The sequence below is a fragment of the Podospora pseudocomata genome (genome assembly GCF_035222375.1).
Source record: "Podospora pseudocomata strain CBS 415.72m chromosome 1 map unlocalized CBS415.72m_1, whole genome shotgun sequence".
In the NCBI taxonomy this organism is placed as follows: domain Eukaryota; kingdom Fungi; phylum Ascomycota; class Sordariomycetes; order Sordariales; family Podosporaceae; genus Podospora; species Podospora pseudocomata.
Genome location: NW_026946363.1, coordinates 4,489,992 through 4,503,972, shown reverse-complemented (window position 1 = coordinate 4,503,972; position 13,981 = coordinate 4,489,992). Strand labels below are relative to the sequence as shown.

At 52.6% G+C, this 13,981-nt stretch overlaps 5 protein-coding genes across 5 annotated transcripts; 3 read left to right on the top strand and 2 right to left on the bottom strand.

Moving 5' to 3' along the window:
• Positions 1-479: 479 nt before the first annotated feature.
• QC762_115850 (uncharacterized protein) lies at positions 480-4,906 on the top strand. Its single transcript, XM_062886000.1, has 5 exons — positions 480-828; positions 896-2,382; positions 2,444-2,693; positions 2,750-2,913; positions 2,978-4,906. Exons 2-5 carry the CDS (start codon positions 2,210-2,212, stop codon positions 3,531-3,533), a joined length of 1,143 nt encoding a protein of 380 aa, XP_062749030.1. The 5' UTR covers positions 480-828; positions 896-2,209; the 3' UTR covers positions 3,534-4,906.
• Positions 4,907-7,060: 2,154 nt separating this feature from the next.
• On the bottom strand, positions 7,061-8,898 carry zuo1 (Zuotin). Its single transcript, XM_062885999.1, has 3 exons — positions 8,697-8,898; positions 8,273-8,639; positions 7,061-8,208 (listed from the first exon to the last, which is right to left on the bottom strand). The coding sequence occupies exons 2-3, from the start codon at positions 8,564-8,566 to the stop codon at positions 7,165-7,167; spliced, it is 1,338 nt and encodes a 445-aa protein (XP_062749029.1). The 5' UTR covers positions 8,567-8,639; positions 8,697-8,898; the 3' UTR covers positions 7,061-7,164.
• Positions 8,515-9,523, top strand: MZM1 (Mitochondrial zinc maintenance protein 1, mitochondrial). The gene is made up of 3 exons (XM_062885998.1): positions 8,515-8,928; positions 8,989-9,165; positions 9,223-9,523. Exons 1-3 carry the CDS (start codon positions 8,871-8,873, stop codon positions 9,321-9,323), a joined length of 336 nt encoding a protein of 111 aa, XP_062749028.1. The 5' UTR covers positions 8,515-8,870; the 3' UTR covers positions 9,324-9,523.
• Positions 9,524-9,561: 38 nt separating this feature from the next.
• Positions 9,562-10,725, bottom strand: SLT11 (Pre-mRNA-splicing factor slt11; the record flags this gene model as incomplete). Its single annotated transcript, XM_062885997.1, has 1 exon — positions 9,562-10,725. The coding sequence occupies one exon, from the start codon at positions 10,723-10,725 to the stop codon at positions 9,562-9,564; it is 1,164 nt and encodes a 387-aa protein (XP_062749027.1).
• Positions 10,726-11,730: 1,005 nt separating this feature from the next.
• ERG6_1 (Delta(24)-sterol C-methyltransferase) lies at positions 11,731-13,145 on the top strand (the record flags this gene model as incomplete). The annotated part of the gene is made up of 3 exons (XM_062885996.1): positions 11,731-12,096; positions 12,158-12,514; positions 12,570-13,145. Exons 1-3 carry the CDS (start codon positions 11,884-11,886, stop codon positions 13,143-13,145), a joined length of 1,146 nt encoding a protein of 381 aa, XP_062749026.1. The 5' UTR covers positions 11,731-11,883.
• Between the last annotated feature and the right edge of the window lie 836 nt (positions 13,146-13,981).

Here is a 13,981-nt window from a genome sequence, read left to right as displayed (position 1 = left end):
TATCAGACGAACGTCAAGAGGTCTGTCAAATCCATGGCAGATGACCTACTTTTGAGTGCTCCAGGTCCCCCGATATCCGGAGCATCAGCCACACATCGGTTTCGCATCACTTACGTGACTGTGCTGCTCCTTCTAAAATTCCAGTGTTTCTTTCAGTTCATTTCCCTTATCGGCCAGTTATCTTCCCGGGAACTCTTGCTGCCTAGAATACCTAGGTGGAGTGATATCAGTTTCTCAAAGCTGACTTGGAGCGGTAGCCAACTCATGATAGATGCTACAGAAACAAAAGAGATAACTGATTAACTGACAGACGTGTAGGTCACTCGGATCTATCAAGATGAAGGATTTCTTTCTTGCCCGCCCGCAGTTGGCTCCTGCCGTCCATCAAACCACTCTAAACCTCAGCTGTCATTTCAGCAGGCTGTCAAGAAGTCTCCGCTCCATGACTGGTACCTTGCAAATCTGTCAGCATTTTTGCGGCCCACTGTTATCATGTCAAGCATTACATTATCGTCTCATCCGAATGCAAGTCGAAGTTATCAACTAGCCCCACAGACTTGATTCACTTGGTATTGATATTCAACCAAATGCCTTTTTGGATTTTATTTCAATTCTGAGCTACCAGAAAGTGACAGCGCGTCAGTTTTTTTCATCGCAGTATCTTGTGGATGAATACAACGCCCTACTTCAGCATTCTGGGCATCCAACGTCAACCACACCAAGCCGCATAGGCAAAGCTTCAGTGTCACTTTCAGATTCGGCACGCCATCCGAACCAAGATATCTGCCGATTTCACATTGAAGCCTGAGGGCACCCAAGGACGCCTTGGTGCGTAGATCATGTTCCAGGATGAACGCTACCAAGGCGAGTGTCCTTTTTCCTGACCAAACTCCAGCGGCCAAGCAGGTTCAATATATGGCGACTGCGTAATTCCTGCCATTTTGGCTTATAACCCCCTCCTTTTCATTGGCTTCCCGCTTCCAGCAACACTATCCCACGGAAGTGTTCCGAGCTCGTGTGGGAGACCCACGTTGGGTGCCTTGATTCAGACACCCCCGACATCTCAACCTTCCGGGAAAAATACGTTCTGACCAGTGCTGGTGTTTCATTGGACTCGGCTGCCGGGACGGAATTTCAAAAGGGAGCTGTGGCATTGCTGCGTGGTGCTTTCTTGTCTGGGCCATGAGGGAATATCAAAGATTGGAAGCAGTCCAACCAACAGCCGACACTACGTTTTGCCAAGCTCACGTAAACAACAGATAGATAGAAAATACTACTATGCGGCCCACAAGCAGTTAGTAACTGACGATAGCAATATTCAGAAGCGCCTTCTCCTAGTCCAACCGAAAACATGGGCATCAATCAACGTGACGACCAACAATTTCATTTAGCACTCGGGCCACGCACAATTCTGCATGTTACCATGTAGCAACGCAGAAAATGCAAGCCACGCAACCGAAGCTGCAAACTTTGTCAAGAATCCGGGGGCAACCCAAAGGCGGAATACCATATGCGGGGCGCAACCATTCCGTCTACTCAGGCTAATTACCCCAGATTTGCCAGCTGACGAAAACCCACAGAGTATATTGAGGCAAAAGCATTTTGGACCAGTCGGCAGCATTGCGGCCGTCCTGTTCATGCTCCCAGAGGGCTGGATACTTTCATGATGACCCACGAGGTCTATGTTGTTTCACCAACCCTTGCTTACGCCGGTGATGAACCCGCACCCACCCTACCTCTTTCTCTACATCGTATGCCCAATGACTATTTTCGCCCGGGTCAACCGAAGTCAAAAGCCGGACGGACAGGCCTCGTTTAGATGAGCCCTCTGCAATTTCTCCATATTCAAAGCCTCGCTGACCATCTGCCGTGATCCGAAGGTGCCAGCCATACAGGACTACCCAACGTTGCAGCCGCCGTTAGCGAAGATCCTTGTTTATACTGCCCCCTGTTCTCTGGGTCATCATCTAGAGTTGGTAAAAACAGGCTGGGGAGTCTAGAGCGGACGATATTTGCCGACCACGCTACCCGGGGGTGTTGTGGCTCCTGGCAGGCAAGAAACGGACGATTCGAGGAAGGAAACAACGAGTGGGACTATGGAAGATCCCGTGCGGGACAGGGACTATAAACACCAACCCGGTGCCCAACTTTCCTGAGTTCATGAGATCTTTCTGTCAGTTCAAGCTCCTGCTCAGAACGCGGCTCCATCATGGCGCGTTTCTCTGTCTTTGCACTCCTGGCAGTGCCATGGCTCCTCCTCGCCGGCCTCGTCTCGGGTGACGCAGTCTCAGACCTTGAGAAGAAGGGACGTCCGGCTATCGATGCCATGTTGGCCAAGTCAAAGACATGTACCAAGGCCAACTTGAAGGTTCGCCGAGAGTGGTGAGTCTGATCATTTCATGAATCTTCAAAGAGACAAAATCTAACATGAGTTTGAAACCAGGGGTGACATCTCTGCCGCAGAGAAGAAGTCTTACATCGCCGCCTTGTTGTGTCTGATGGAGAAGCCATCCAAGCTCAACCCTACACAGTTCCCTGGAGCCAAGACCAGATATGAAGACTTTGTCGTCGTTCACATGCAGCAGACCATGTCCATCCACAACACCGGCAGCTTCCTTTCATGGCACAGATACTACCTGTGGGCCTTTGAGCAAGCCCTTGTCAAGGAGTGCAACTACAATGGGAGCCACCCGGTACGTCGCTCATAGGAGTTGGGATCTTTGATTTCCAAGCTGACAAGAAAATATAGTATTGGGACTGGGGCCGTTGGGCTCAGGACCCCGAGAAGTCTCCTATCTTTGATGGTAGCGACACTTCTCTCAGTGGAAACGGCAAGAAGATTGATCATAGATCTTCCGGTATTGCTCCCGCCGGCAACGGTGGCGGCTGCGTCGAGACTGGACCGTTCAAGAAGTTTGTTTTCCCACTTGTCCGATGCTAGTGAGATCACGGGAAGCTGACAACGTTATCACTGCAGCATGACTGTCCGCCTTGGCCCCGTCTCTCCTGCCGTCGACCCTGCCCCTCCTCGCAACCCCCGCTCCGATGGCTACGGTCTGAACACCCGTTGCCTTCGCCGTGACATCTCCAACTACCTCACCTCCCGCTACGCCCGCACCCAGGACATTGCCGCCCTCATCACCAACAGCCGTGACGTTCTTACCTTCCAGAACGTGATGCAAGGCGCTGGTGGTGGCTTCGGCGGTGCTGGTGCTGGTATTGGTGTCCATGCTGCTGGCCATTTCACCATCGCTGGTGACCCTGGTGGTGATTTCTACACCAGCCCTAATGATCCCGCCTTCTGGGTTCATCATGGCATGATTGATCGCACTTGGGCCATTTGGCAGAGTCAGGACACCAACACCCGCATCCAAACCATTGCTGGCGGGACGTCGATGATGAGCTTTGGTGGTGGTGGCAGGCAGCAGAGCTTGGATGATAATGTTGATTTGGGGATTGTGGGCGACAAGGTTTACAAGATCAGGGACCTGAACAGTATTGTCGATGGGCCTTTCTGCTATGTTTATGAGTGATTGGTTAAGGGGGCGGCTGTGAAGATGCTTTGAATTGGAGATAGTTGAGAAGTTTTGAATTCATTGTTGTTGACGAGGAGTGAATACAGCTTGTTCTTGTTGTGAAATGGGTGTTTAGTATTGCCTCAGTGTTTGCCTTACTTAGGCTTGTTTGCTCGACACCTGCTCTTCAAAATTGTGGACTGCTCTGCAGTTGTCATATCACTCTCTGAGTCTACTACGTTGTTGAGCCTGTGGCACCTGTAACTTTTATCTGGTGATATTTCACATGTAGCCCAGTGACTGGCCTCTTTGTTTACAGCCAGCATATATCTTCAGCTTGGAGTTGGTTCACATCTGTTCCCATTTGATCACCTACCAATCATCATTCCAGTCCATTCTTGTTTACCCCGATATTTATGTTGTGTCTAAGCTGTACTTGAATTTTCGTTGAAGACGAACTTCTCTCATTTCGATCACCAACACATTCCCATCACACCATCCAACCAACCGCCAGCATGTCCCGCACCCACCACAGAAGACCCAAACCTGACACCTACATCCCTGCTCACACCGTCACCAACAACCGTCTTGCCAACCCTGACATCACAAACAAACATCCACGTCCACTTCGCCCAACAATCCGACCTGCCCGCCCTCCTCAGCCTCTCCCTCCCCGCCAACCTCAACCTCCCCATATGGAACCACATCTTCCCGGACCTCTCCCACGATCGCCGCCTCCACCCAGACTACCGCACGTTCCGATATCTCCTAAGCCAGTACACAAAGCCACTGCATCTCGGACTGCACCTACCTCTACCTCGTCGTCGAGTCAAAACCCTCCTCTCCCTCCTCCGAGACCCTCCTCGCAGCAATCTGCTTCTAATGGCTAGCCGACCACCCCACCCCCTCCAAGACCGAAAGCAAAGAAGTCGTCTCCCACACCTTCAACAAACGGGTCGTTGCCGCCGGAGAGGGGAAAGATCAGGGGTATAAATCTAATTTACCACCTGACTACTGGGATAGGGAGGATACCCCCTTTGAGCACACCATCCCCGGGTACTTTACCAATTCCGACTACGTTGAGGACGGCAGAGCCCGCACCCGGCTCCACCTACTGTCAGAGGGTCTTGCAGTGCTGCAAGATAGAACCCGGGATTCCACAGCGGGGTATAGACGGTCGATTGATGAGGGGAGTGGGTCTGGGTGAATGCGCCTTTTTCGCTCTGTTTCAATCAGGGGAGTGATGCTGAGGAACGACAGGCTGCGTTGGGGCAGATGTCGAACTGGATGTCTGATGTTGTTAGTCTGGGCGGTCAACCGGAGCATGAGAATAGGAAAAGAAGGAGAAGGAATAGGAGGAGAGAGGAGGAGGTGAGATGGAGGGAGGGGTATTGGGTAGAGAGCTATGACGTGTAGTGTTGGTAGGCAAGACAGCTTTTAGGTATCTACATCTCTGGAAATTGGTGGTCAAGGTGAGCTTTACCGACAGTATATGGGTAGGGTAGGTAGCTGATATTCTGGATAGGTATTTAGCGATTCCACTTAGCCTGCAGCAAAAGTTGCATGTCAGAGTCTCGTAACGTTGGTATACAAGCAAGCAAATGGTAGCAGCTTTTTTACTACCTAAGTAGCCAGAGTATATGTGTCTGGGTATCTTGCAAGCAATTGGGACGAATACAACAACGGTGGCGAGGTGATCTAGAACAACATGTTTTAGCGAGTCGAATTGCCACTCAAAGTTGAACCATCTCGGCCACACCGACGGTGGTGATAGTTTCACATCGTCAACAATGACTGAGTTAACATTGTTTCAAGGGGTAAGGCGGTTGACGAAGTACCTTGATGCCTGCTTCGTCTCTTGTATACACGCATGTGTTCTCAATCACGGACCAACAGGAGTTCAATCTTCGTTGGGTCTCTTTTTCTCCTATGTAGTCACGACACTAGCAGTTGCCAACAGGTTTCGCCATGTCTGGTAGAGTAACTCGAGTCAGCCAAATTCTTCAACCTCTCATGTATAAAGACAGCCTACCCTTAGACACTTACTCGTCCACCTGTCTCCCATGGCCTACCCTCTCCCTATTTTCTTGAACACTACCTTACCATCACAATGGATCCAGCTTGCAATCCACAACCTCTTACTGATGCAGATATCGAAGTCCGTTTTGCAAAAGCAGAAGATATCGATGCTCTCTACTGGTTGAACTTACAACAAAACCTCAATTCACCTGTGTGGAATCATGTCCTCCGTTCACTGTGCGAGCAAAAGGCTCAGCATGGTTTGTACCAGATGTTCAAGGACCTTGTAAAACAGCACATCAAATACAGTATCCTCGAAGACGCTCCTTCTACCTCGTCGCTGAGCTCTTGAACCCATCAACTAATAAGCGCGACATAATCGCCTCCGCCTGCTTCGAATGATTCATCAACCCTCACCCAGGCAAGAAGAACACCAAATGGGAAATTGAGCAAAGTCCGCAGTACCTTCATGAACACCATCCTCAATTCACATCTGGCGCCCAAAAGCAACCCCTCAACCTGCTACTACTGCGGCCACGACAATGACGGCCACAATCCCACAGATGTAGAACCAACAATCTCCAACTTCCTCACAAACCTACGCCGAACGCCTATTCCAATCTCAAACCACCAGACTCCCACATATAACCGCACAATATCTCTCCCACCTCACCCAACACTTCAAATCCCTCCAAGACCAAAGCCTCGCCTTCATTTTCCAGGACTTCTCCAAAGAAGACAAGAAAAAGCCTCACGGCCTCTGGTACTGCACCTCCCTCGCCCTTCCCCTCCCGCCCCATCATGCCCGTCTCTCTTGCCTCCTCTCCTGGATCCACGACGTCGCCAGCCTCCCCCTCCACAACCCAGGAACCAGCATCCCCCGGCCCAGACCGCATCTTGTGCCACTTTCCCCACCAACCACCCCACCCTATCCCAGATGTTCCTCTGCGAACGGACCAGCTTCATGATACACGCCACTCTTGGAATCCCCGTCGTCCCCGTCACCCCCCTTGGCCGGACCACACTCGTGGGTAGACTCAGACAAAAGTTCAACAGCACACCAACGGAACAGGACAAGACGGACGGAGAGCGGATGATGCCATACGCTCTCTTCCTAGCGACCCCTCAGGAGAGACAAAAAGACAATTAGAAGCAGTGCTTGTACAGGTCGCATCGTGCCGAGCAGGATTATAAAGAAAAGTCGGCGCAGGAGTCGAAAAAGAACGAAGAGTAGCGGATGGAGTGCTTCAGGAAACAGGCCGAGCTGGAGGGGGAGAGCAGACAACAAGCGGAAGAAAATGTCGGGACTAGCGGTGGCAGCAGTAGCAGCAGTGGTAGCAGTGAGGTTGCCCGGGCTCGAAGTGGCGGAGGCTTTCAAGGGTCGTCTGGTCTTGCGATTTTTGGTTCTTGTCGAAAGGGCAGGACGCCAGGCCACGAATGGAAGGAAATACAGGTCCTGTTAGATCAAATTCCATGTCAATCATTTTCTTTCGTAGCACAAGTATGGTAGTCAAATATTAGGTACTGTCTTCGCTCTATTGGCCAAGCCATCTATTTGTCTATCCATCAGTCATCATGGTATCACCCCCACCTCCATATGCTCATGCGCGAACGCTTATAAACACCACATCTAGGCAGTGAAAGCCTTGATCTCGCCCTCCTTGATCTTGCCAGCGCCGATGAGCCTCTCGGCCTCGGCCTTCCAGACACTCTTGATCTCATCAGCAACCTTTAGGCCGTTGAGCTTGCTAGCAAGAGCGGCAATCTCCTCAGGCTCAATCTTGCCCTGGATGAGCTCGACGTCACCGAGGACGGCATCGATAGTGGCAGGAGAAGCATCACCCTCAGCAAAGTAGTTGGCGTCCTTGACTGAGCCACGGAGAACGCGCTTGTTCTTCTTGACGGCGTTCTTGGCCGCTTCCTTGGCCTTCTTGTTGGCCTCACGGTCAGCCTTGGCTTTCTCCTCGGCCTCCTTAGCCGCCTTCTCAGCAGCCTCCTTGGCAGCCTTAGCATCCTCAGCAGCCTTCTTCTCAGCAGCCTCCCTCTCGAGACGCTTCTTGTTCTTGGCGGCATTGGCCTCCTGGCGGAAACGCTTGATGCGCTCGTCACCAGCAGAGCAGTCGTCGAGAAGCTTGCGGAGACGGGCGTTGTCCTCAGCCTTCTTCTTCTTGCGGGCGTTGGCGTTCTTGCGCTCGGTGTGGCGCTTTTGGTCACGGTTTTCGTTGTCATCGGGAACATCCTCGTCGAGATACTCGAACGACCTCCAGGAGTCGAAGCTGTACCAGAAGTTGTAGAAGTTCTCGACCTCTTCCCTGGTGGACTTGTCGTCACCAAGCATGGGAACGGGGTGGATCTTGCTGAAGCGGGCCTCAGACTTGAAGACGTTGCCCCAGAGCTTGTAGAAGTTGCCCTTCTGCAGCTGCTTCTTGGTGGGGGGCTCGACATCGGCCTCCTCGTCGACGGAGTCGAACTGGCGGCGCTTGGTGGGGTCGAGGAGAACCTCGGTGGCCTTCTGGATGCACTTGAAGAAGTTGTCGTCGTCGGTGCGACCGGCGGCGGCCTTCTTATCGGGGTGGTGCTTAAGGACCTTCTTGCGGTGGGCACGCTTGATCTGCTCCTCGGTAGCCTTCCAGCGGTACTTGGAGAGACCGAGAACCTTGTAGTGGTCTTGTTGCTATGTTGGAGAAAAATCGGGTTAGTGCCATTCTATTTTGACCACAGACAAGTGAACCACCAACCTTCCAGTCCTTGGCATCGCGGGCGAGCATCATAGGATCCTCGGGCTCGCTGATCTCGCTATCCTCATCGTTCTCGACCTTCTTTGCCCTTTCTTGAGCCTGGATGCGGTCATCCTCGGAGAAGGTGCGCTTGTGGCGGGCACGGCGGGCATGGGCCAGGAAGTAGGGACCGACGGGCTCGAGGGTGCGCTGGGTGGCACCGCTGAGCTTGCCGACGGTCTTGATGTCCTTCTCGGCAGTCCAGCCCTCAGGGAGGGCGAGGAGGGGGGTTGGTACAACGATGGGAGTGGCCATTTTTGCGGTATTTGGTTCTGCAAAAGCGACAGGCTGTTGGAGAGATCCAAGGTCGACTTGGGGTGGAGGGGCACTTTTTTTTTTGGTGAACTTCTGGATTTTTTTTGGGCCGTTCACTTTGAAGACCCACCTTAAGTTCTGTGTGGCCAATCATATGCACTGTAAATGCAGGTCCACATCCCCATCAACCTCGTTGTTCCAGGCCATTCGGGTGTTTCCAATGGGCAGGCAATGTTGAAGCAGTCCTTGAACTTTTCGAACTGTTCCTCTTGTCCGAGTTGAGCAGCAACTGTCCTATATCACAATGGCCGCCATCCAGTCCTACAGAAACCTCTTGCGCGCCGCGAGGATTGCCTTTGAAGGTATGTCAAGTCCATGGGTTTTTTGTACATGTGCGTCTAGCTAACAAGTCTATTTGTCAGGCGATACTCGAATGCTTACCGGTGCCCGCGAGTCGATTCGTAATGCCTTCCGGGACAAGGCCACCCTCCCTCCCTCGGACCCCTCGATCGAACCCGCTCTGAAGCATGCCGACGAGGTTGCCGCTTTCTTGAAGGCCAACGTTGTACAGGGTATCAAACAGGAGGATAACACATACAGTAAATGCTCTTGCGACAACCCTCAAGTAAAAGAGTGGCGCTAACCACACCACATAGAGCTCCGGATTCACGAACACACTGAAAGAGGCGACAACGAGTCTATCAAGTTTGCAAACAAGAACCCAAGGGTTGGGGTTAAGTGCTGCTCTGAGATGTAGTGAAGGTTGATGTGTGGACAGGAACAAATGCGCAAAGATGTCGGCGTATTGGCGATTTTGTTTCGCCTTGTATTGAATAGCCGTCTATGATACCCCTCAGTGTACAACAATGTAACAATAGTATAACATGACATGATGCAGATGCAGTGGTGTATCTCCCGTACCCTAAACTATCCCATGGCAATGATAGCCTCCCAAACGCCTTGCCGAAATCAGAAACACAAAAGACTGTTCCTCCCTAGTTACCAGCGAGACTAGCATATTGAACGTCATCCTGTCCTGGAGGTGGCGCAACAAGCAGTCCACCCTGGTCTTGACCATGAGCAGAGGAACCCTGCTCTTGACCACTTCCTCCTTCAATGGCTTTCGGGTTGGCCTTCCTCTTGGCCTCAGGGAAGGCAGATCGCCCATCGCGTAGCATCTGTCCACGCTCCTCCCTGTTCATATTTCCAATAGCCTTCGGGACGCTCCATCGGATTCGAAGAGGACAGCCGGCAATCACCGCGCGCCCCTTGCACTCAGCCGCTGCTTGCTCGGCTCCTTCGCGAGACTCGTAGTTGACAAAAGCGCAGTGGGTCATATGCGACACCACCAGGGATTTGATCTTTCCGAAGGACTTAAAAAAGTCCCGAATCTTGTATTCGGGAAGGTCGTCCTCAATCCCGGTTACGAAGAGCGACATGATGGTCGGATCCGAAGGCGGCATCCAGTCCCTGGGCCCAGGTGGAGGGGCATTCGCAGGGATTGGTCCCCTCTTCCCACCTCCTGGTCTCGCTCCCACGGCAGCTGCCGCTCTTGAATCTCGTGTTCGGATCGGTCCAGCACCGCCAAGCCCGGCTCCAACGGCCGGATTTCCACCCGTCGCGCTCCCGCTCCCCGAAGGCCCCCCGGACACTGCGTTGCCCTCCGAATCCAACTCTTTCCCTTTCCTGAAGTAGGGCTTGCTCTGTGCCAGCCTCCTCAGCAACTCTCTCGCTTTCTCATCAGTCTTCTCGTATGCCTCGATCCCTGCTCTCCCTTCCTGGATGGCCTGCTCGTTGTTTTGCGCAAAATATTCCCTGTTGATCTCGCTCTGGGGCCCTGGCGCGATGAGCTCGAGCGCCTTATCTCTGATGACGATAGGTAGGCCAAACTGTAAGTCCATGATGCAGCATTGGCAGGCGTTTTTGAGGCGGGCGCACGCCAGGCAGATGTTGGTGCGCTTCTTGCGACCGTGGGCGCGGCCCTCACCGGACCAGCTGAAGACGGTGAACGGTCTCGTACAGAGTTTGCATTCGGCGCCGTAGTCTTCTTTGAGCATCTTTACGTAGGGATTTGTAGGCAGGCAGTTTTCGCACACGGAGGGGAAGTCGGTGGACTCCCAACCAGAACGGTTCAGGTCTTGTTTGATTTGTGGTGGCATCTTGATCGGTCTCTTGCCGCTGTCGCACGTGTCGAGTGGTGTATTTTCACTGTATTTCGCAATGAGTATCGGGTATCGGGTATCGCGATGGCAAAGGTTGGAGAGTGAAAGGAGGTCGATGATAAATCTGCGCGACGTGGGGTGATGTGATGTTACAGCAAAAACGCAAGCGATGACAAGGCTGAGGAATAGACGTGATGTCGGGTTGTGGCTGGAAATTCGGCAGGGGTTCTGAGAATGCCGATAAAAGTCTTATCGGTGGCCACACATGGCGACAAGCTGTGGCTGAGGGCCGTGATCAAAGCTTTCTAACAGTTTCTTGGCAGCGTATTCGTATTCGCAAGACTCGCGGACCTCGACATCGCATGATGCACATTTCGCACTTCAATGTTCAATATCAACAAAGTATCTCGATAAACAAGATAACATACTCTGGATTTTTCTTCTCACTCCCTTGCAGAACTTCGAAGCCTGTCGAAGCGAAGAAGATGTTCTAGGAAGCACGTCAATGCTTTACCGCTTCTTGTGATACCTCTACCAACTGACAGCAACCGTTGCTAGGCGAGAGCCATACCGCCTTCAGCTGCATACCACATAGCATAGCTGTCAGTCAAGACACCAATGCGTATTCGCTGGCCACGCATTGCTAGTCTGATATGTCAATATGTCCACCAGAGGTTCCAAACTCCACAGAATTATCATAGTCGCTGTTGTATGACTTTACACCCGAGTACGGGTGCGAATAAGGGGGTCGAGTTTCCTGAGCACATGCAATTGATCAGAGGGTTGTTGTGCTTGGCTCACAGCAGAACAACTTCCAAATGGTTGCCGTATTCGGCATTAGTGCATCCATTGACCAATGATATGGCGTTTTCGAGTTCTCCCGCTGCTTGTTCCTGGATCCGATGGATCTTGCTGTGGGGCTTCAGTGGCAGCTACCGCCCCTCCAGCGCGCCGGGAGATTGCTGGCCTGTCGACCCCATGTGCTCTTTTCAATAAGGGGCCGTGAAACTTTTTCCCTACATAAATTAGAGGCCTGCCCACCGCTACATCATCCCGTTGTCCCTGTCTCTGCGCATCTTCCTTCTCCCTGTCTGCTTCTTCCAACAGTACTCGGTTTAATTATTCTATTCACTCCCTTCTAATTCAACATTCAACATGGTTTCCGCCAACCAAATCGCCCTCGAGAAGGAGGACCACAAGCGCGATGCCGAGTTCATGAAGGCCATGCACGGCAAGTCCACTGAGGCCAAGGGTGGTTTCGCTGCCATGCTTTCCAAGGACACCGAGGCCAACAAGGTCGCCGTTGACGAGTACTTCAAGCACTTTGACAACAAGACCGCCGAGAACGAGACCGACGCCGACAGAGAGGTGGGTCCCATCAGCTGTTCACCTTGCGCTCCAGACGCGTACTGACCATACCCCTATCCAGGCCCGCACCAAGGAGTACGCGACTCTGACCAGACACTACTACAACCTGGCCACCGATTTGTATGAGTATGGCTGGGGCCAGTCCTTCCACTTCTGCCGCTACTCTCTTGGCGAGAGCTTCTACCAGGCCATTGCTCGTCACGAGCACTACCTCGCCATGAAGATCGGCATCCAGGCCGGTGACAAGGTTCTGGATGTTGGTTGCGGTATTGGTGGTCCCGCCAGAGAGATCGCCAAGTTCACCGACTGCCACATCACCGGTCTTAACAACAACGACTACCAGATTGAGCGCGCCACCCGGTACGCCGTCAAGGAGGGTCTCTCTGGCCAGCTCAAATATGTCAAGGGTGATTTCATGGTACGTCAAGGCTCCGGAGTCGCGTTTACCTGGCAACGGTGCTAACTCATATCAGCAAATGTCTTTCCCTGACAACTCCTTCGATGCCGTTTACGCCATCGAGGCCACCGTCCACGCCCCCAAGCTTGTTGGCGTCTATAGCGAAATCTACAGAGTGCTCAAGCCCGGCGGCAAGTTCGGTGTGTACGAGTGGTTGATGACCGACAAGTACGACAACAACAACCTCGAGCACAGGGATATCCGTCTCGCCATCGAGGAGGGTGACGGTATCTCCAACATGGTCACCATCTCCGAGGGTATCCAGGCCATGAAGGATGCTGGCTTCAACCTCCTCCACCACGAGGATCTTGCCAAGCGTGACGACCCTATCCCATGGTACTGGGGTATTGCTGGTGAGACCAAGTACATGCAGTCGTACTTTGATCTCTTCACCGTCCTCCGCATGACCAAGGCCGGTCGCCGTGCCGTGCATGTCTTCACCGGCTTCTTGGAGATGGTCGGTCTTGCGCCCAAGGGTACCAAGAAGACGGCCGATGCCCTCGCCAAGGGTGCCGATGGTCTCGTCGCCGGTGCCAAGAAGGACCTCTTCACCCCAATGTACCTCATGATCGGCCAGAAGCCCCTCAACTAAAAAGATACCCTCGCATGAAGATCTCGACACACGACTGGATGACCTAGGGCCGCGTAATGATGCGGATGAAAAGGATGGGAAACGGCCCTCTGGATTGGAGATATAGAAAATCTGTAATTGCTTATAATAGTCACCGAGTATGGGAGGTTGTCATCTAGGGTTCTGACAGCACCCGGCTTGGCTCGGCATTCGTTGTATATATAATACCATTTGATTTGTTTGAACCCAAGCCACCTTCGTCCTTTGCATCTTGTACTTTTTGACTTGTCAGCATTTTCTCGGCCGAACTTTGCATCGAAGCTCTCCGTTGCGGGTCCTGCGGTCACTGCATTTCAGATCTGGTTACCCAATCCCACGCTGCTTGGCCGGTCGCTGTAACACCCAGGTAAGCCCCGAAAAAAAAAGGATATCGCGGTGGGCGTGAATGCACACCGGATGCCCGGGAGGGAGGACTCCGGCGTCGTTCCCAACGTTACCGAACTGCTCCGCATCAATGCAAATACCAACATGTCAGTATTTCCAATTTATATGTGCTTTCGGAGTTATCAATCTCATCATGACAAGTGTTTGAACACCCCACTGGGCATCAGCTTCTGTGGACCCCTGGGAGCTGTCAAGTGGAAGGTTTGGCGTGGGTTTGGCCGGCCAAGCTCCCGAGCGCGGACCAGAACAGGGACAGGGATTCAGCTCACTAAGCCGATCCTGAGCTAGCGCGTAATTTGTCGTTGGGGTTCAACGCTCCAGAGTCCGACTGAGCTGTCCCAAGCTTCCATCGATTAGGTGAAAGGACAAAAAATTCCCTCTGGCGCTGACCTTCACTTCACCTCTTGCATCAC